Source organism: Carica papaya, chromosome 5 (genome assembly GCF_054855325.1).
Source record: "Carica papaya isolate Zhongbai chromosome 5, ASM5485532v1, whole genome shotgun sequence".
Taxonomy (NCBI): Eukaryota; Viridiplantae; Streptophyta; class Magnoliopsida; order Brassicales; family Caricaceae; genus Carica; species Carica papaya.
In genome coordinates, this window is record NC_142313.1 from 34,581,951 (window position 1) to 34,604,338 (window position 22,388).

A 22,388-nucleotide genomic window follows, 5' to 3' on the forward strand; every position below is an offset into this window, starting at 1 on the left:
ACTCACAAGCACTAAAAAGGACAATTGTGCATTTTCAATATATTTTATGTTTGCTTAATGGTATATATTATTAGACGGTAATTGAATTGATTTGTATTGTTATCATAATAATTTTATCAATATTTCTTAATGTTTGAATTTAGTAACGTAATCAGTTGTTTAAAAAATAATAATTAAGTCATTTTATAAATTAAAAAAATTACCATCTTTAATTATTTATTTACTCTATATTTTCCTATAGTTCTTTTCATGCTCTTTCCTTCTTTTATCTTTTTACCATATAATATTTATTTATTTATTTATTTCTGTTTTCAAATAGAATCACTACAGAGCGCTCCAGAGAAATCGACCATCTAGAAAGAAGAAGAGCAATGAACAATATTTTCTCCATGAAATCAAAAGGAAAAAAATGACAAACCTTGTTCTAAAGCTCCCTTGCCATCTTCATTCTTCCCATCTTCATCTTCTTCCTTCAAGGTCTGTGAGTTCACGATTTATCAGGAACAAAACCTTCATCATCATGTCCCTCTCTTCGTCGTCATCACCACCTGTAACTAATCCCAACAAAGAAGACAACCTACAAGAGCAACTGACTCAAGTGCTCAAATACCACAACCAGACTAAGCATTCCTTCAATAACTACGCCAGAGGGCCTCATGGCCTTGACTGGGCTAACCAGCCTAATCCGTTTCGTCGTTATATCTCTGCACCACTCATCCCTCTGCTTCATGTCCCCACTGTGAATCAGAACCCATCAGCCCTTGATTCTCCTTCATACTCTTCTCTCTTTCTCTCACTCCCTCCTCCAAAACCCTTATCCCAATCCACTATCTCTCAGCTTTTCTATGATTCTCTTGCTCTCTCCGCCTGGAAAAGCACCGGCTTCTCCACTTGGTCGCTACGGGTCAACCCGAGTAGCGGCAATTTGCACCCAACCGAGTCATACCTTATTGCCCCTCCGATAGAGGCAGTCTCTGACTCAGCTTTTGTGGCGCATTACGCTCCAAAAGATCATTCTTTGGAGCTCAGAGCCAACATCCCAACTGAGTTTTTCCATAAATTCTTTCCCGAGAATTCTTTTCTTATTGGGTTTTCCTCAATTTTCTGGCGCGAGGCCTGGAAGTATGGGGAGCGAGCGTTCAGATATTGCAATCACGATGTGGGACATGCCATCTCAGCGGTAGCAATGGCTGCTGCGGGGCTTGGATGGGATGTGAAACTTCTCGACGGTTTAGGGTATAAGGATTTGAAGAACCTAATGGGCCTTAATATTTTCCCGGAGTTTCAAATTCCTTCGAGACCCGTTAAAGGGAAGATTCCTGAGATTGAATTTGAGCACCCGGATTGCGTGCTTCTTGTTTTTCCTCATGGGATTACCAAATTTGATCTGAATTATAAGGAACTGAGTGAAGCGGTAACGGAGTTTTCCAATATGGACTGGAAAGGGAAGCCTAACGTGCTTAGTAAACAGCATGTTTGTTGGGATGTAATTTACAGAACAGCTGAGTCAGTGAAAAAGCCGTTATCCACAGGAAATGGATTGTCGATTGATCCATTTCGGGGTAGCAGGGATTATGGTGATGCTTCATATAAGGATTTTACATTGAGGGAAGTTGTGAGGAAGAGAAGAAGTGCGGTTGATATGGATGGAAATACTCAGATGGAGAGGGAAACATTCTATCAGATACTGTTGCACTGTCTTCCTTCAGGTTCCGCCACTGGAGAGAAGCAGAAGAGGCAATTAACATTGCCATTCCGGGTTCTTTCTTGGGATGCTGAAATTCATGCTGCTTTGTTTGTGCATAGGGTGGCAGGGTTGCCAAAGGGATTGTATTTCTTGGTGAGGAATGAGGATCATCTTGGGGAGCTCAAGAATGCTATGAACTCTGATTTTAAGTGGGCCAAACCCGAAGGTTGCCCTGATCATCTTTCTCTTTATGAGCTTGCTAAGGGTGATTGTCAGCAGCTCGCCAAACGGCTGTCCTGCCATCAGGTATGAAAATTGTTTTTTTTTTTTTCTTTATTTGGCTATTGGAGATTTTTTCTTGTGGTCCTAAGAAACTCTTGGAAAGTGAGTAACAATACTGGATTCTTTTAGAAAGAAATATTAGTTTGAACTAATGGCGAGATTTATTGTGTCTTTCTTTCAGAATATATAGTTTATGCTTCCGCATTTTAAACAAATTTCAAACAGATGCTAGGTCCTGTGACTGTTAGCACTAGATTGATCAACCACTAATTATTTGACTGATAAACTGTCCCATAACATTTCATAGTTGCAGTTGTATTTTTTTTTTGTCAAGATGTTGTGATACTATTATCAGGTTATTTCTTCAGTTATTATCACTGATCGTGCATGCAAAAAGGAATTATCTTGCTTATCAGTCTGTCCAATTTGGAGTTTGACACCTTTGCTTTAAAGAATGAAAAACAAAGATGGCTTCTTACTGAAGGCCTGTATTTACGGTATGTATCTTGAAAGCTTTTGCTAAAACATCGCATACTCGGTGCAGGATATTGCTGGTGATGGCTGCTTCAGCCTGGGTATGGTGGCTCATTTTGAGCCTACATTACAAAACAAGGGTGCTTGGATGTATCCTAGGCTGTTTTGGGAGACTGGAGTTCTTGGCCAGGTTCTGTATTTAGAAGCTCATGCAGTTGGCATATCTGCTACTGGTATTGGTTGCTACTTTGATGACCCTGGTATGATTTTGCTTTCTTGTCAAATTTTCTGCTTTTTTAAAGCACTATTTGTCTTTCATCATATAGCCAGAGCAAAACAAGAGATCTCGAATCAACTCAAAAATCTTGTTAATGCTGAGTAATGACAGTAGTCTGTGTAATAATACAGCAGCGCTGAAACAATACAGCAGCACTGAAATAGTTATGAAGTCTCTATCTTATTATGTCTAAAATACTAAATAGGAAAATAACTAAGTAGGATTGTAACTAAATAAGAGATAATAAATATGTTGTTGATAAGTCTGTACTTAATTGTTACTGAATAAGCTTAATAAGCTTAATGGCATACAAATTATTTTCCAATATTTAAGTATTTTCACTCCAGAGTCTTCCTATCATGGTCAATCTTCTTCAAGTTTTGTGAATAAAATCCATCCTCTAATATAGTAATTGTTTTATCTCTCTCAAAATGCCGTACTATGCCATCAAATATAATTTTACAATCCCCTAATGACAGGACAAGGTCTTGGCAGACAAATGTGGATTCCTTTAAATTGGTAACATGAGTGCTACGGTGATGTCTCCTCTCATATAGGCGCACCAAACTCTTGTTGGTGCTTAGATTGGGAGATTGGGGTAGTTCAATTTCCACCTCAATATTCTCCTGTAGCCAACAGAATATTTGGACTTGTTAAAGAACTAACCCTGGCTTCTAGTTTCTCAAATTGCCATTGAGAATCCTCCATGGAATGCAGTTGTAATTTCACAAATTCCTCCAACCTATTGCTCCTGATCAGAGTCCGGTTGCAATTTGAATTGCTGTTTAAAACCCTCTCAAGAGATGGTTGGCCAATCCCTTTCAACTTCAAAAACCATAATTGCATCTCTTTCTAGATGGAAGGTAAACAGCCGTAGTTTCTCTTCTTCTGGAGTCTTCTGATGTTGAAGGAAGTTCTCACACTTTCAGCCATCTTAACAGGTCCACTGTTCAATCATATCTTGAAAACCAAGTTTTAAATATATTTGGAATAAAGAGCAAATCATGGTTATCAGCCCCTCCTTTCTTGTCTTCCTTTATTCACACTTGCTTCCCTTAATCCACCTTTTCCTTCAATTCTAATGATGTAGGAAGCCACATGACAACCATCTAAACCTCCTACCAACTCTTATTGCTGTACGGAAAATGCAACCTGATCTTGCTTCCTTTCAAATGGTCTTAAGGTCAATCCTCCTAGCACAATTTCAGGAAGGATTCAAATTGTCACTGGAAGGAAAAAGATTCTCTATAACCACCCACTCTGATATCAACTTGATGTGCTTCTTATTCTCGGATCTGGATACTGGACTTGAAATGAATTTTATACATTGCAGAATGCTTCTGCCATCTTCTGCCTTCTATCCTACTTTAACTACAAAAGTTTGGGCTCATTAATAAAGAACTCCAGTCTTTTTGGAACAAATGTAACTTGAATTTTCTGCCTACCATTATTTATTGCCATAACAAATTATCAATACATTTTTTTATGACGTAAAACTACACTTAGGTAACTTCTCATAATTGAACAGTCCCATAGGCCACATCTAAGGAACCATAGAGAGAAACTAAGCTGATAAACTGAATCTTCCAGCTGTCCAACTGCTGATCTTCCCTCTAACTGTTTAAAATACTAAAATAATAATGGAAGTGATAGCAGCTCCTTTATTTTTGTTGTAGCCCATAACTGACTAGTTGGTAAGTTTGTCATCTAGTTGCAGCAGGCTTCCAATCAGTTCCACTTAAAACCAGCTTTGGATCTTGATGTCGATTGATTTCTGTATATTCTCCGTCACAAACATGTTGTCTTTTGTCAAGATATAAGCTCGATCTTGAATTTTGTCAACATAGTTGATTAATGAGTATGTCTCCTTGAGTGTGGTGTTTATCATCCCAAGTTTTAATTGTTCGCTTTCTTGTTCTGTTGAGTTCTTATCTATGCCATACCACCAAAATTTAGCAACTTTTTCTTGGCTTCACCTTAGCATTCAGAACTTTAGTTTGACTGCATATTCGACGAGTTCAGATACTTTTCTATTGAATTGAGCAAGTCCAGATAGAAACTAAGATCGATCTCTCTTTGAAACTTGGTGCTTCTACCTTTAGTTTTTTGTGGAGATCTTTTGCACCACCATATTCGTGAGGCTCAATCCTCCTCTAACTGAGAGCTACTACTTGTGCAACCTCAAAGTATTATGCCAGCTGCTACTTGTATGACAAAGTCGTAGGCAGCCTTTTCAGCTCGCCTGCACCTTGAAGTGCATATGAACTTCTTCTGTGAATTAAGATCTTCTAAGCCTCCATTTAGCAATAGAAGATTTATTTAGTTTTTCATGACCTTCCTGAAGAGTAAGTTGAGTCAACGCAGCATTTCTGTTTATCTACCATCTTCGACTGCAAATTCATAGGGAATCATCATAAAATCAATATTTCTTGGGTACAATTTGATGTAGGATAAACTGAGACGATGCAGAGATGCTCCGAACTATGAACAACATCACACGATCAGTATCAGGGAAACCGGATCAATGGTATCTGAAACAAGATACCACAATTGGGATTTCTTAAAGTTTACATCTGTCGATGATCACTTCACATAATTACAAGAGTATAAGCCGCCGAGGATAATTTTTTGATTAATTCTATTAATTCAAGATTCTCTTGGGAGAGATTACAGCAATATTTAGATTTTGATGTAATCCTTACTCTACATAGGACCCCTAGGAAACTTGGAAGGGAACGTGCTGCTGCTGCAGGATTTGAAAACAGAATTCATTTTAATTTTGAAACGTTCTTTTCACGACCCCTCTTAACTAATGCAGAGGATTCAATGCTCTTCAAACAGATAGAAGGAATCAGGTTATACTTTAAAAAGTATTGCTTTTACCTTTCAACCTAATATAATTTTTTTGGCTTGTTCCTCTACCTAGCTGAGCCATTCTCCTTAATGATGCTAAGAAGCCAGGAAAGGACAATAAAGGATTGAACCTATAAATAACTTTTAAACAACCAACAAAATAATAATGCTACTAAAAAAATGGATAATAGACTTCGACCTATACCATTTGTTGATCGAAAGCAAATAAGCTTCAAATGAGGCTCTGTGAATGAGAGAACTTAGAGAGAGAAAGTTGATGAGAGAGAGGGACAGCAAAACAAAGCATGGTTATGCAACAACCTCTGTTTTGCTGTTTTCTGAAAGGCAGTGTTTTTGGAGAAGAAGTGCTTTTATTTTATTTCTTAGTTGTATATATATAGGAATGCAAATTGAAGCAAATTACGTCAACTAACCGATCAAATCAGATAGTCCGAAATCCATGCATACACGTTGCATGGTGTTTTTCGTATCCTACCGTGAAACAACTTCACGATAGATTTTTTGAACTAAAATTGAAACCCAACAGGAAAAAAACATTAAATTTAACACTCCCCCTTAATGATTTTTTTACCAATCCCCACCTTTCTACGTAATTCCTCAAATTTAGCTTTGGACAGGGCCTTGGTTAGAATGTCCGCAAGCTGATCATCAGTGGAGCAATGTATCAGCTTGATTTCTTGATTCCTCTCAGCCTCACGTATAGCATGATACTTAACGTTGATGTGTTTAGTTCTCCCGTGCATTACAGGATTTTTCACAATGGCAATTGCAGACTTGTTGTCTACATACAACACTGTAGGTGTTTGTTTGTCCAGCTTTACATCATTGAACACTTTCCTCAACCAAATTGCTTGGTTAGCTGCTGTAGCTGCAGCTACATACTCAGCCTCAGCTGTGGACTGTGCCACAGTATCCTATTTCTTAGACGCCCATGAGAAAGCACCGGAGCCTAGTTTAAACAAGTACCCAGTTGTACTACGTGCATCTTCCACGTTTCCTGCCCAATCACTGTCACTGTAGCCGACCAATCCACTCTTAGCTCTTGCTTTGAATTGAACACCAAAGTTCCAGGTTCCTTTCAAGTACCTCAGCACATGTTTAGCAACTTGTAAGTGTGATTCCTTCGGTGAGGCCATGCACGTTGAAAGCAAACTTATTACAAACAAAATATCTGGTCTAGTAGCCATGAGATACAGAAGGTTTCCAATCAGACTTCTGTAATTCCCCTCATCAACTTTGTTATCTTCCTCGTCCTTTGACAATTTCAGGTTAGACACCAGTGGTGTAGACACTGATTTACAGTGATCCATGTTAAATTTATTTAGGATTTCTTTGGCATACTTGCCTTGTGAAAGAAAAATACCCAAGCTGCTTTGATGAATCTCCATTCCCAGGAAGTAGGTAGCCTCCCCAAGATCAGATATCTCGAATTCCTTTTCCAATTTCAGTTTGAACTCTATCATTTTTCTTTTGTTGCTGCCTGTCATTAGTATATCATCAACATATACTGCAGTGATAAGTCAGTCTTTATCTCTATTCACATACAGTGTAGTTTCTGTCATGCTTTTCTCAAATCCACAGTGAAGTAAATATGTATTTAACTTATCATACCAGGCTCGTGGAGCCTGTTTGAGGCCGTATAGGGCCTTGTGAAGAAGATAGACGTGTCTCTCCTTTCCAGGTTGAATGAACCCTGGTGGCTGCTCAATATAGATTTCTTTATTCAGTTTGCCATTCAAAAAAGCCGATTTCACATCCAAATGCATCACACTCCAACTAAACTGAGCTGCCATGGCCAGAATGAGTCTAATTGTTTCATATCTGGCCACAGGAGCAAAAGTCTCTGTGTAGTCGATTCTTGAAAGCTGGGAGTACCCCTTTGCCACAAGCCGTGCCTTGTGCTTGTTTGTTGTCCCGTCCGGATTCAGTTTCATCTTGAACACCCACTTTACTCCAATAGGCTTTCTGTCTGCACTTGATTTTACCAGAGACCAGGTATTGTTTTTTTTTATCATCCTGATTTCCTCTTCCATAGCAAGTTTCCACTCTTGCTGCTGAAGCGCTTCCTCAACAGAGGAAGGCTCTTTTGAAGCAAAGCTGCACCTCTCATAGATGTCAGCTAAACTTTTCATTTTTGTTCTCCCTTCTGCTTCACCTTCTTCATCTTCTTCATCTTGTTTCTCAGCGTGGGTTAGGTTTAATACTGACATAGATTTCTTTCCTTCTTCCACTATCACACAGTCTGGTTCGACCTTTTGTTTCTCCCAATTCCAATAGTTGTTTTCGTCCACTGTTACATTTCTTCGAATCATAAGCTTGTTGGTTTTCAGGCTTAGAATTCGATGTGCTTTTGCTTCAGTACTGTAACCCAAAAATACTCCCAATTCAGCATTCACTTCTAGCTTGGATCTCCTGTCATCCGAGACATGGCAGTAGCACACCGAGCCAAACACCTTTAGATACTTAGTCGATGGTTTGATGCCACTCCAGACCTCCGTCGGTGTCATATGCTTCACAGCCTTTGTAGGCAGCATGTTGAGCAGGAACACGGCAGTGTTCACTACCTCAGCCCACAAGGCTTTAGGCAGGTGCTTGTCAGCAAGCATGCTTTTTGCCATTTCCACAATGGTTCTGTTCTTTCTCTCCGAGATACTATTCTATTGAGGAGAATATGGTGCCGTGAGCTGACTTTTGATCCAATTCTCAGAACAGGAATCATTGAATTTGCTGGAATTGAATTCAAGACCATTATCTGTCCTTAGGCATTTCAGTACACTGCCACTTTCCTTCTTTGCAATAGCCTTAAACTTCTTGAATTCACAAAAAAATTGAGCTTTATTCTGCAGGAAACAAACCCAAATCATCCTGGAAAAATCATCTATGAACAAGCCAAAATACCTGCATCCACTCATGGAGTTTTCTGTCATTGGACCACAGATGTCAGAATGGATAAGTGTCAGCTTCTCTTTTGCTCTCCAATCTGCTTGCGAAGGAAATGAATTTCTTGCTATTTTTCCCATCTGACATGCACCGCATACTAACTCAGTGATTGCAATATTTGGGAAGTCCTTGGTTAGGCCTCCCTTCTGCAGTTGTTGTAGCCCAGCCGCATGAAAATGCCCAAGGCACCTGTGCCACATCTCACCTTCTGTTACAGAGGCAACACTGGCCCTCTCGACTACTTCTCTGAGCTTTAAGGAGTAGACTTGATCATTCTTTTGGATGAAAGCGATCAAGCGATCCTCAGGATCATATATCCTGCAGCAGTTATCCTTGAATCCGACCGAGTAGCCTCGATCAGTCATCTGATTCACACTCAAAAGATTCTGTGAGAGGGTAGGAACAAAATTCACATCAGTGATAAGCTTCCTACCTTCCCTGGTTTCAATGGCTATGTTGCCTTTGCCATTGATGGTTTCCAGCATACCATTTCTAAGTCGGACCTGACCTGAGATTGTTTTGTCAAGTGACACGAACAAGCCCTCATCCTTGCACATGTGGGAGGTGCACCCACTGTCCACCACCCAGAGAGTATTATCCTCCACTGGCAGCTTACTTAGCGCAACGAGAATTGTGTCACTTTGCTCACAGGACACCTTGGTGACATTGGCTTGTTGTTGTTCTTGCTTTGGCTGTGATCCTTCCTGCTTATGTTTCTGTCTACAGAATTTCTCCTTATGATCAAGCCTTTTGCAAAAATTGCACCAAACGGCTTTCTTTCTCTTGTACCAGCACTCATTTTCAGAATGATTTGTTAAGGAACAGATACTACACTGAGAATATTTCTTTTGTTTACTGGAATTTTGGTTTGCAGTTTGATTCCATTCACTCATTCTCCCTTGATTCTGTGTTGAAGAGCTGCATTTGATCTGAGTTGAAATTAAGGCTCCCTCAGTATGTTGTCGAACATGCATATTTACCCGTTGCTCACTAGATTGAAGCTTGTTTATCAACTCAGCCGAGGAGATAGACTCAATGTCTGCAAGCTCCTCCAAGGTTGAGATTTTAGACTCGAATTTGGGGGGCAAGCTGATAAGAATCTGCTCTACTATCCTTGATTCCGGAAAATCCTCTCCAAGCAGTCTCATTTTGTTTACCACATCCGAGAGTTTGGATGCATAATCCTTCACTGATTCATTTTCCTGCATTCTGAGTAGTGCAAACTCACTCTTTAGTCTTAAGATTTTTACCTTCCTACTTCTGACTCCCCCATCAAACTCTTCCAGAAGTTTTTCCCAAGCAGCCTTTGGTGATTCGAAATTCATAATTCTTGAAAACACCCTATCCGAGACGGCCGAGAAAAGGCAAGCAATTGCCTTTGTTTCTTGGCCTTGTCTTCCTCGTGCCTTTTGATTTGGTTTAGAGTAGCAGTGTCCCCTGGTGGAGGAGGATCACTGTCATCCATAATAACATCTCACAGACTTAAGGCTTTCAGATGGGTTCTCATTTTGATTGCCCATACATGGTAGTTTTCTCCGTTGAAGTGTTTGGGGGGGGGGTTTGATTCCAGTGGATGTCATCGAGTTTTCGAGGGTATGTTGGTTTACCGGTCCCTTAAGATAAGGGCTCTGATACCACTTGTTGATCGAAAGCAAATAAGCTTCAAAGGAAGCTCTGTGAATGAGAGAACTTAGAGAGAGAAAGTTGATGAGAGAGAGGGACAGCAAAACAAAGCAAGGTTATGCAACAGCCTCTGTTTTGCTGTTTTCTGAAAGGCAGTGTTTTTGGAGAAAGAAGAAGTGTTTTTTTTTTTATTTCTTGCTTGTATATATATAGGAATGCAAATTGAAGTAGATTACGTCAACTAATCAATCAAATCAGATAGCCCGAAATCCATGCATACACGTTGCATGGTGTTTTTCGTATCCTACTGTGAAACAACTTCACGGTAGATTTTTTGAACTAAAATTAAAACTCAACAGAAAAAAACATTAAATTTAACACTATTAGAGCAAAATAAGCCAATTACAAAAACACCCGTGCACTTGTACTAGTAAAATCTTTATATCTAATGTGCTCAATCAATCATCCAGTAAGAAATGATGAAAAACATTTCTAGAATATGTTTCTACCACTTTCCTTGTGTGATTTGCATGATGGTCTTAAGGTGCATGTGAGATCCAAGTCCAGTAGTTTTAGTTTGTGTTGTAGGTTTGGCAATTATTTTGAATTATTTTAGGTTTAATAAGATTGATGCAAAACAAGGGAAATATATGTCTTCGGATGTTTTATATTGAAATGAATATAGCAATTTAATTTCCTTTCTAGTTCTTTCTATGATAACATTTAATTAATTAGCTATTTTTATTTGGTAAAATTCCTATATCGAATTATGGTTTTCTATTTTGAATTATTTTGATGCTTACAAATAAAGTACCCTAGTTTAATTATTTGGTATATTGTTTATATGATTATTATACAAATTTTGGATTATTGATTCGATTATTAAGATTAAATTTCTCCAATTTTGATTCTTAATAAATTTTTTTTAAGTATTATGTTAGAAGTTTTTTTGTTGTCCTACATCAATTGGAATCAGAGTCTAACTTTGATTTATTGCGGTACTATAATATTTGTCCAAACTTCACAACCTACTGCCAAAACAGTAGCCTTTCAAACTGTAAAACTGAAGCTAAGCGCAGTAGTGACTGTATTCTAGACAGAGGCCATCAGCTACAACCATTTAGCGGCCACTGCTTGGAGGTGGGCATTACTACCACTGCCATCAACACCAGAGGCAACCAACCAGCGTACCCACCAAAGTCTCAACCTCTAACTTTGCAGAAAACTGCTGCAATCGCTGCTTAAAGTTGCCTATATGGTTGCCGTGCCAAAATCCATCATTCCCGGTAATATCGACGAGAATCAATCTTTGAACCAGAATCTATAAGAGGAACCCATGGCTGGAAACCTGACCATTAAAAATCACAAGAAAGACGTGTGGATTTTACGTTCCGGTTACTGTATTTGAAATTATAAGTCACCTCTTAAGCCGAGTTGTCTCTGCAAGCTACCAGTTTGGGGAGATTTTTGAGCCATTTTCTTGCTAAACTTTGGTCATAGCTTCTGCAATTTTATGGGAAAGTTTGAGACAGATTGATCTTGAAGTAGCGTCATAAAGGTTAGAGTTTCCACTTAAGACTAGATTTATCTTTCAATTGATTAGGCAAATTTGTTTCTTCACCATACAACTAAAAATCGTGCATTGTAACTACCTTTTCTTAGCCTTACCTTTATCCTTAAAAGAAAATCTTGAGTTTTATTTTGCATTTTTCCGCAACTCATTGCTTTTATTACTTTAAGCAATTATAGGTTTGTTGGCATTTCCCCCTTTTTCATTTTACTATAACCTCTTTGGGCTATTCTTCTTTGGTGTTTCCTATTTACACCATGACAGAGCATCTAATGAGACCTTGAAACTAGTTGTGATGAAATTAATTAATAAGCTTAATAAGTTTACAGAATGTTAGAAATAGACAAATTCGCAATCGATGAAAAATTTGAATCTCCTCTTAGACAGAGGAGGCATGGAAAGTCACCTATGCATTCTTATTTCTCTTACTATGACACTAAACAAATGGTCAGCTCACAAGGTTTAGAGACAGCCCTTCTAATCTTCCTATGACTGAGCATCTAACAAGGATGGAATCAATCAATTCAGGGAAGGGTCTTGGTATTCCTACCAACCTAAGCAATCCAAACATTATCATAAAGAGGAAGATATTGACAATTTGGGTAAAAGGGTGAAAAATGTCTTTTGATATTACCAAGAGAGTCAAGATAGATGTTGCTAGCTATCATGGTTGTTAGAGTATTGGAAAATATTTTCTGTATATAATAGTATGATTATCTTTCCAGATATGTAAAGCTTAATTAGGAAAAAAATTATTAGGCTAATTTATGTTGATTACCATATATGAATATGTTTACATATATATCTTTATTTTTATTTCAATAAAATATAAAAAAATATTCAGTATTCTATTCTCTAATTCTTACATGGTATCAGAGTTAGGGTTAGGGTTAGAGTTTTAGGAGTCAAACTTCATCAGACCAAAAAAGGGTTGAACAACCCATTCTCGACACTGAGGAAAGACAACCACCAATCTCCAGCCAGTTCAGAGTGCGGCCAGCACGGTGGTGTAATTAAGGGAAGCTGAGGAAGCGGTTCGCGCGGCGGTTTGAGGCTGCATGTGGCGAGACTGTTGGAGGAGAGCATTCTCTTGCGTGTTTGGTTCCCGTTCGAGGATAGAAGCAACAGAGGGGCTCGATCAGCCGGTTCTGTGTGCGAAACCAAAAGGCTGAAGTGGGAAAAGGCGCAACGGAGCAGATCGCGCAACAACAAGCGATTCTTTGCTCTTTGATGCAATTTTGGCTATTTTTACGAGCACCATTCCTAATTGGGGCTAGCATTGGAGTTCTGTGGTTATTTCTGGCCGAAAGGAGGCTGTTTGGTGATTTCAAATGGCGGCGCGTGTAACTCTGACGGCGATGTGTGCAGCGGCGCAGGTTCTCCAGTGGTTGACATTGAGGTTCTGATAGGATTGTTGATACTTGTACGTGAAGAGATGCTCTATTTTCTCTAATTTCTTGATATATTTGCAGTGTTTTTGGTGTGTCTCTAGCTGCTATATTTGAGTATTTTTGAGTGATAATTTGTGGATATTCTCGAATTAAGAATGAATGATAATAAGTTTTTGGTGAGTGAGATAGTCCTGACTAGGTCAAAGATTAATGAGTATAAATTAGATGACACAAATTATTTAGAGTGGAGCAAAATTATTGGGGTTTATCCACATAATATTGATAAGGATGATTACTTGACTCAAAACCCTCTCACTGATAGAACTAGACAAATTTGGTTAAGAGATGATGCATGGTTGTTTTTGCAGATTAGAAATTCGATTGATAGTGAGTTAATTGGCTTAATTAATCATTGTGAGTTTGTTAAAGAACTAATGGATTATTTAGAATTTCTATATTCAGACAAAGAAAATGTGTTCCGCATGTATGGTGTCTGTAAAACTTTCCATTGTGCTTAAAAGGAGACTAAATCTCTCACAACTTACTTAATGGAATTTAAAAAGATATATGAGGAGTTTAATGTACTTTTGCCGTTCAGTGCTGACATCAAGGTACAACAAACACAGAAAGAGCAGATGACCATAGCAAATTTCTTGGCTGGTCATCCATATGATTTGAGACTGTTAAATTTCAAATCCTATATGATTCTGAGATCACATCCATTCAAGAAGTTTTCAGTAGAGTATTACCCACAGAGACTAATGCACCTGATCAGCATACTAGTGTTTTTGTTGCTAGAGGAGGAGGAAGAAATAATAATAGGGGAGGAAATAGAGCAATGGATAGTCGGTATAATGATTTAAGTAATATTGTTTGTTATTACTGTCATGAGCAAGAACATACGAAGCGACAATGTAAGAAATTACAGAATCAAAATTAGAGAACACAAACTACAAATATTGCTACTGCTGCTACTGTTAGCTCATCTTTTGATAAACTATTGTGGTTTCAGCCGACTAGTATGTAAGGTTCTGTCAGTTTTAAGAATCTTTGAAAGACCGCACATCAGCCACTTTGTCTTCTAAATCAGGTAAAAGATGTTTTATCTTCTCATCAAACAAATGAGTGATTGTTTCTGGTGCTACAGATCACATGACAGGTTCCTCTAATATCTTCTTTAGCTTTCGATCATACAGAACACTATCTCCTATAACTATTGTTGATGGGTCAACCTATAATATTGAGAGTTATGGGACTATAAAACCAACGTCCGCCATCATCCTGACATCTCTTTTAAGTCTACTCAAACTTACTTTCAATTTGATTTCTGTAAGTGAACTTAACAAATATCTTAATTATTGTATTTCATTCTTTCTTGATCATTATCTTTTTCAGGATTTTATAACGAAGCAGATTATTAGTAAAAGACATGTATCAGAAGTGTCTCTACATTCTTGATAATTGGGTGCCTCGATCAATTACCTACTTTAGTATTGTCTCTCCATTTAAAGCACATTGTCAGTTGGGGCATTCATCTCTCACTGTGTTGAAGAACTTGTGTCCTCAGTTTCATGATATATCTTCATTAGATTATGAGTCATGTCAGTTTGCAAAGCATCATCGTACTTCGTCAAGTTTAAGAATTAATAAACGAGTTGAGTCTGCTTTTGAACTAGTTCATTATGATATTTCGGGTCCATGTCCTTTTATGTTTAAAATAGGGTTTAAGTGTTTTATTACTTTTGTTGATGATTTTTCTCGAATGACTTGAATATATTTTATAAAAAATTATTTTAAAATGTTTGCTCATTTTTGTGATTTTCATGCGGAAATAAAAACTCAATTTAATGTTTCTGTGCATGTGCTAAGAAGTGATAATGTTAAAGAATATACGTCAGATTCATTTTAGAATTATATGATTCAACATGTGATTCTTCATTAGTCTTATTGTGCTGATACACTATATCAAAATGGGATTACTGAGAGAAATAATAGACATTTACTTGAGACTGCTCGAACTCTCTTGTTTTAGACATAAGTTTCTAAACAATTCTGAACTAATGTTGTATCCACTACTTATTTCCTGATTAATCGTCTATCATTTACGATACTCGAAAGTGATATTTCTTAGATATTCTTTTTCCAAATAAGTCATTATTTTCAGTATAGTCGCGGATATTTGGTAGTACTTGTTATGTTCGAGATGTACGACCTAATATTACTAAGTTTAATCCCAAAGCCTTGAAATGTGTTTTTTTAGGATATTCTCGTCTACAAAAGGAATATTGGTGTTACTCTTCAGATCTCAATAAATATTTAGTGTCATCAGATATAGTTTCTCAGAAAGTATACCGTTTTCTCTTCATAGTCCAGTTCTACATATCAGGTGATGGACGATGAATGACTTATTTATAGATTCCAGAAGAGTATCTCGACGGAGCAATCAAATAATGATATTTCTTTTAATGTACCTTCTGAGCAAACTGATGATGGTGTGTCCCCAACTCAAGAACAACCGCTCATTATTCATGTTTATTTCAGAAGACAACAGACTAATGATACATGTCCCGCACCAGTTTCTTCGTCATTTGATCCTTCTACCCCATGATCTTGATCTTTTCATCAGTGTTCGTAAAGGTACACGTCACTGCACTCTTCCTCATTCTACTTATCTTATTGCTAACTTCATTTTATATGATTATTTATCTCCTTAATCTAGCTCTTTAATTGCTTATATAGATTTTACTTATATATTCAAGATAGTTAAGAATGCTCTGAATCACCCTGGTTGGCATAATGTTATGCTTGAGGAGAAAAATGCTCTTGATGATAATCATACATGAGATCTGGTAGATTTATCTAAAGGAAAAAAGGATGTGGGGTACAAATAGGTATTTGCAGTCAAAGTGAATGCAGATGGTTCTATGGCGAGACTTAAAGCTCGATTGGTAGTAAAAGGTAAGACTCAGACTTATGGGGTGAACTATTCTGATACATTCTCTTCAGTGACAAAACTTATCGTTGTCCGTTTATTCATATCTATTGCATCCTCTAGAAATTGGCATTTGCATCAGGTAGATATTAAAAATGCATTTTTTCATGGTAATCTCTTAGAATAAGTGTATATGAAGCAACCACCTAAGTTATGTTCAGGGAGAGTATGAGAAAGTTTGTCATTTGAAGAAATCTTTATATGGTCTGAAGCAGAGTTCTCGTACGTGATTTGACAAGTTTAGTGAGGTAGTCTGTGAATTTGGATTGAAAAAGAGCAAGTGTGATCATTTACTCTTCTATAGACAATCAAAATTGATATTATACTTATTATTTATGTTGATGATATTGTGATTACAGGAGATGACTATGCATGAATATTCTCTCTTAAGCCATTGTTACATACCAAGTTTAATACCAAAGATTTAGAACAACTAAACTATTTATTGGGGTTGAAGTAACAAGAAGCAAAGAAGGAATTTGTTATCTCAGAGACTGTATGTACTTGATCTACTTGCAAAAATAAGAAAGTTGGGAGCTAAGCTTGCAATACGCCTATAATACCAAATGTATATCTTACAAAAAATTATGGTGATCCCCTTGATGATCTAGAAAAAAATACAAGTGACTTGTTGAGAAATTGAATTATCTCACTGTGACTCGTTTATATATTGCATATTCTGTCAGTATTGTAAGTCAATTTATGTTTGCACCTACAATTAAATAGTAGAAGGTTCTGAAACAGATTATGTGCTACTTAAAAGGTGCCCTAAGATTCGGCATAATGTTTAGAAATTACGAACATACTCACATCGAATGTTTTACAAATGCTGATTGGACAAAATTAAAGATTGATAAGAGGTCTACTACGGGTTATTGTGTTTTTGGTGGTGAGAATCTTGTATCATGGAAAGGTAAGAAGCAAACAGTTATATCTCGCTCAAGCGCAGAGTCTGAATATAGAGATATGACCCAGTTCACATGTGAAGTCTTATGGATATATCATTTTTTAGAAGAAGTGGGTTTGAATCCACATCTCTTGCAAAACTTTGGTGCGATAATCAGACTGCCCTTCATATTGTCTCAAATCCTGTGTATCATGAGAGAACCAAACATATCGAGATTGATTATCATTTCATTCGAGAAAAGATTCAAGAAAACTTTATATCTACTGATTATGTGAAAACAGGAGAACAACTTAGTGATATATTCACAAAGTCTTTGAATGGAACACAGATTGAGTATCTTCGGAACAAACTGGGCATGATTAATATCTACGCTTTAGTTTGAGAGATGAATGTTAGAATATTATAGAATATTTTGTATACATAATAATATGATTATCTTTCCAAATATGTAAGTTTAATTAAGAAGAAAATTATTATGATAATTTATAAACTCGTCTACATGTATATATATCCCTACTTCTATTTCAATAAAATATAAGAAAATATTCAATATTCTTTTCCTTAATTCTTACACTGGTAAACATCCTGATGTATTTGGAAAGTTACTTTTAGTGGTATGAGACTATTGATATGCAAAGAGTATGATTTGTTAAAATGAAATTAAATTGGGTCTTAAATTGTCCAACTAAAGTTTGAGAACCTAGAAGAACGCCCCATAACTCAATTACATGTCATGAAACATAAGTGTAGAAAGAGTACTTACCTACCTACTATAAGAGGCTATTAATTGATCAATTATTTAATCTTAAATAGTTGACTTCTAGTGTGAGGGACTACATGTTTAGTTATGAAGACTTATTGCTAAGGTGTGGTCATGAAGAGCTTACATTGCTGTTACTAGATTTATTAATGGAAGTAGGGTAGGCATTAAAAAGAAAACTTATATTACACTCACTTCAGTTTTAGAAGATGCATACCTTAGAGCCTTAGAAGTTGAAAAGTGCAATAGAACTCATGCAATTTGTTAAACAATCTACCAAGAGTCATGTCAATCTAAGTCGATGACTCGAAATGGCATTGATAGGAAGAATGATTCAAGTCTCTTTGACCCTCGCCCTACAATCCCCACTTTTTGTTCCCCTCGTTCTTAATGTCCTCTTTATGAATTTCCTGGGTCATTCATACAATATAATAACTGTTAGGGCAATAAAGCTCTAGGGTCGGATGGGGCAGCATGAAGTTTGTTCGACAAAGTCGGCATCTCATTAAGGAAGACATTATTGCCTTCTTCGAAGAGTCTAATGAATTTAGTTCTTTTGTAAAGATTCTGATTGTCACTTTTATGGTACTCATCCCAAAGGTTCAAGGAGCGGGTAGTATTAGAGATTTCCGACCAATTAGTCTTGTGAGTTGTCTATAAGATCATTGCTAATGTTCTGACCCAGAGGTTAGCTAAGGTGGTTGGGAGCATTGTTGGTGAGTGTCAAACATGTTTTCGTTGGGGGGAGACAAATCCTTGACGCTGCCTTGATAGCTAATGAGGTGATTGATGATTTGGTGAGTAAGGGAAAGAGTGTGGTATTATGCAATCTTGACATGAAAAATGCCTCTAATCATGTCTCTTGGAATTTCTTGTTTTATATGCTTAATATACTTGCTTTTGAAGCCAAATGGAGTTCCTAGTTAGAAACTTGCATTAGCTTTCTTTTTTTGACATGTTTGTGAATGGTGGACATTTGAGTTTCTCTAAGTTTCAAGAATGTTGGGGCAAGGGGATCTCTCACCCCTGTTGCTCTTTATAATGGTGATGAAAGCTCTTAACAAATTATTGGTTAAGGGAACTTCAATTGTTCAGAGGGCTAAAGGCGGGCGATTCAAGGGCAGAAGTGGGAGTTACCCATTTGCTTTTTTGCAGAAAATACTCTTATTTTATTAGCCAAATCCTCAGGAATTGTTAAATCAAAATGTACTTTACCTCTTTCAAGCTGTTTCGGCTTTAAAACCAAGTTGCCAAAGTCATCATTGGTCCATCTGGACGTCAATGGTGATTATGATAATTTGGTTTCTATAATGAGATGTAAAAGAGTCAAACCATATTAAGTACTTGGGGTTTCCCCTTGCTTCAAAGTTCTAAGATATTTGGTGAATCCTTTTTAGTAGGATGGAAGAGAGGCATATTGTCTACAAGTGGTAGACTTGCTCTCATTGAAAGCTCCATGGCCGACATTCATATTTACTTTCTGAAAATTTATAACTAAATTTTTTATTTACTGAACTTTCATTCAGTGAATCCTTTGTTGTGCAAGGTGAGCTTTTTTTCAGTAGGAGAGAATGATGCAGAACTAATAAAGAAAAAATAAACATTTGGGAAGTTCTACATTAAGAGAATAGGAAGATTTAATTTCTTTTGTAGTTATTTCTATTAGAATATTTAATTGATTAGCTATTTTTTGTTTAGGTTCTTATTTTGATTGTATTTTTGTGCCTATAAATCTAATACCATAGTTAGTTATTTGGTAGAAGATTCATATGATACAAATATTGATTATTTGATTAATTGAGATTTGAGATTTATAATTTTGGTTCTTAATAAATTTTCTTTAAATATTGTGTTCTATCTTCTTGTCATATCTAAACTTTCTTAACTTTAAGTTAAACAATAATTTACTATGTTAAAACCTTCAGTTCTCATAAGTAAAATGTTAACAGTTTCACTCTTGTTGTTCTTTTGCAGTCCATGAACATCTCGAGTTGAAAGGTTCAAACTTTCAGAGTATGTATCATTTCACGGTGGGAGGATCAGTTTTAGACAAACGAATTATGAGCCTGCCAGCATATCCAGGGCCTGGTATTGATGCCTGAATGTGATTGCATTATGTTTCTGTATAGCTTTAACTAACTCGAGGCTTTTACCGAAGTACCCTTTTCTATTGTAAATAATAGGTATATATTGGGATCAATCTAACCTCTCAAATATTTAAGTGCTCAAGGTCATAATATGAATAGGTTTGTTTTCTCGGTCATACTAGACCTCCCTCTGTTAAAGCACTTGACTGCATTAAGATATAGTTAATTGTTCCTCTTTTTTTTTTTTTGAAAAAAAGAATAACAAAATCAGTGATGATATTTATTGTAAAAAAAAACTTTTGGGGATAAATAAAAAAATAATTTAAGCATTAGTATTTTTCTAAGCATTTCCTACTTCTGCTGTTATGTGCAATTTTCTTTCACTCAAAAGTGATCAGGATTTGATCTTTGAAGGCCCGGTATCTTTCAGACATGGTAATTTCATCCTTTAGCCAATACTTCTGTGCATTTTATGTGTATTCTAGTTGGGGTTTTTAAAATTATATATAAACTGAAACACATACACTGAACTTATAACGGTTCCGAAAATTAAAAGGGGTCGTATATATAAAAATTCTAAGTGCGGAAGCGAAATAAAATATTATATTTAACATCTCTTACACAATAATCAAAACGTATTAAACGTATGAAAAAATAAGCTAACTAAAGTAAATATTATAAATAAATACTATAAGGAAAACTATAAAATCTTTTAGGCATCTACTCGCCATATTCCTGACCAACGGGTTCGGGAACCAAGTTCTCCTGATTTGAAATGTTTAAGTAAGAAATGAGCTACACTAACCCAGTAAAGATGTCACACTATCTCACTGTCACAGAAGTAAAGGTTGGTAGAAAACAAAAACGACCAATTGAGCATAATTCATAATAATTTTATTTATCAATAATAAAACTCTTTTCTGTTCACTTACTTCGGTGAGATTAATGAAAACAATAACATTATAATATCCTGAAATCATACGCACTCTATAACATAACACGTGTCATACTTTTAATATTTCAATCATCAGGTAACAAATTTCCTCTTTTACCAGCCTACTAGTATCCGTTGAGATCCATAGGAGTTTCCGCCACACGTGAACCATTCATGTTAACAACTTAATTTCCAGGACCGTCCCCATACCCTGTCCGGTATGGGCGCCAAAACAATAAACCTCAATACCCCATCCGGTATGAGGGTGAAGCGGGCCGTCCCCATACCCTGTCCGGTATGAGAGACAACGTTCCCGATAGGGTCCCCTATGGACCCGGTCCGTCCACCATCTCCTAGGATGTCTAGTGAGGCTGTTAACATATCCATTTATCAACTCAATTCCATTTCTATCTGTTCTTAGTCTCAATTACCCAATCAAACATGAATACGTAAACCAGTAACGAACACCAAACAAGTCAAACATAACATCGGGTTCACAATAATCAAACAATAATAAATTAAACAGTGAATCATGCATACGAAGCCATAGAATAAATAAATTAGATACTACACTGCATTTAAACTATAAAATAAATCAAACAGAAACTGACCGAAAAATATATCAGATTCAGGCTCCATTAGCAACTTTAATTAATTATACATATCCATGAATTCATAAAATACAATTTTATCACTTATTAGACTTTAATGTCGTGATAGGATATAGGGTGAGAGATCCTTACTTGATCCGAAGTCTAAGACCGATTTTTCACTACGCCTACGGGCAGTCCCTAGATTCCCTGAATTTTTTTTTCGGGAACTGAAATACACTTTCGGTACCTGCACATGTCCCCAAAAACTCCAAATCAGACCCAGGGCCTTATTGGCCAATTTCGAAATTCTGGCACGGCGGCTCCGCCGTGCTCCGGTGACGGCACCGCCGCCCACGGCGGCGATCCGCCTCGGGCTCGCTGTTTTTGGCCGTTTCCGGCTGAATTCAGCCAAACTAATACCAGTTCCTGCGAGAAAACACACGTAAGGCCATCGGTGGGCCGAAAAAACTCAAAAAATCGAGACTTACCGGCGGCGGTGCTCTTGAGTACGATGGCTCCTCCGACGCGAGTTGCAATTTGGTGTTTTGCTCTGGTCAACCTGTAGAGGAAAGGACAGTGGTCACTGTAGTATAAAAATTACATTGAACGAGAATCAGGAAGGGCCTCGTCGGAGGCAAAAATTGAGAAAATCCGCGGCGGCGCTACTGGACTTCGGCGGCATTTTCCGGCCAATTGACCAGTGGTTTGACTCCGATTTGGCCACAGGAGGGTTTAGTATCGAAATCCGAGCCAAGGGGAGAAATTTTACCTCGTTTGGCGGCCGGAATGTGCTCTAGCGCGGCGGCGGGTGGCGACAGTGGGTTCCTCCGATGGCTGGGCTGTCTTCTCCGGCGAGGGCTCTGACGACTAGGGTTTGGGGTTGGGTGTGGATGAGATTATTTATAACCTTCCCCTTTTAATCTAAGTCATCCATCACGATTTAATCTGAGCCATCCGATCGCGATTAAATTGAAAATAAATCTGGGTCGTCCATTGC

At 37.2% G+C, this 22,388-nt stretch overlaps 1 protein-coding gene across 8 annotated transcripts; it reads left to right on the forward strand.

The window, feature by feature from the left end:
- The first annotated feature begins 313 nt into the window (after nucleotides 1–313).
- On the forward strand, nucleotides 314–20,040 carry LOC110819470 (nitroreductase family protein). Of its 8 annotated transcripts, none has more exons than XR_015819255.1 (5): nucleotides 314–1,993; nucleotides 2,514–2,703; nucleotides 15,534–15,755; nucleotides 15,858–16,076; nucleotides 19,752–19,886. XR_015819255.1 is itself a non-coding variant. In XM_088220336.1 (4 exons), exons 1-4 carry the CDS (start codon nucleotides 410–412, stop codon nucleotides 19,877–19,879), a joined length of 2,124 nt encoding a protein of 707 aa, XP_088076462.1. In that variant the 5' UTR covers nucleotides 315–409; the 3' UTR covers nucleotides 19,880–20,040. The 8 variants fall into 8 exon arrangements, 6 of the variants coding, with proteins under 6 accessions (XP_088076462.1, XP_088076464.1, XP_088076463.1 ...); XR_015819256.1 differs by having other exon boundaries at nucleotides 315–1,993; nucleotides 15,660–15,755; XM_088220336.1 differs by lacking the exon at nucleotides 15,858–16,076 and having other exon boundaries at nucleotides 315–1,993; nucleotides 19,752–20,040.
- The last annotated feature ends 2,348 nt before the right edge of the window (nucleotides 20,041–22,388 follow it).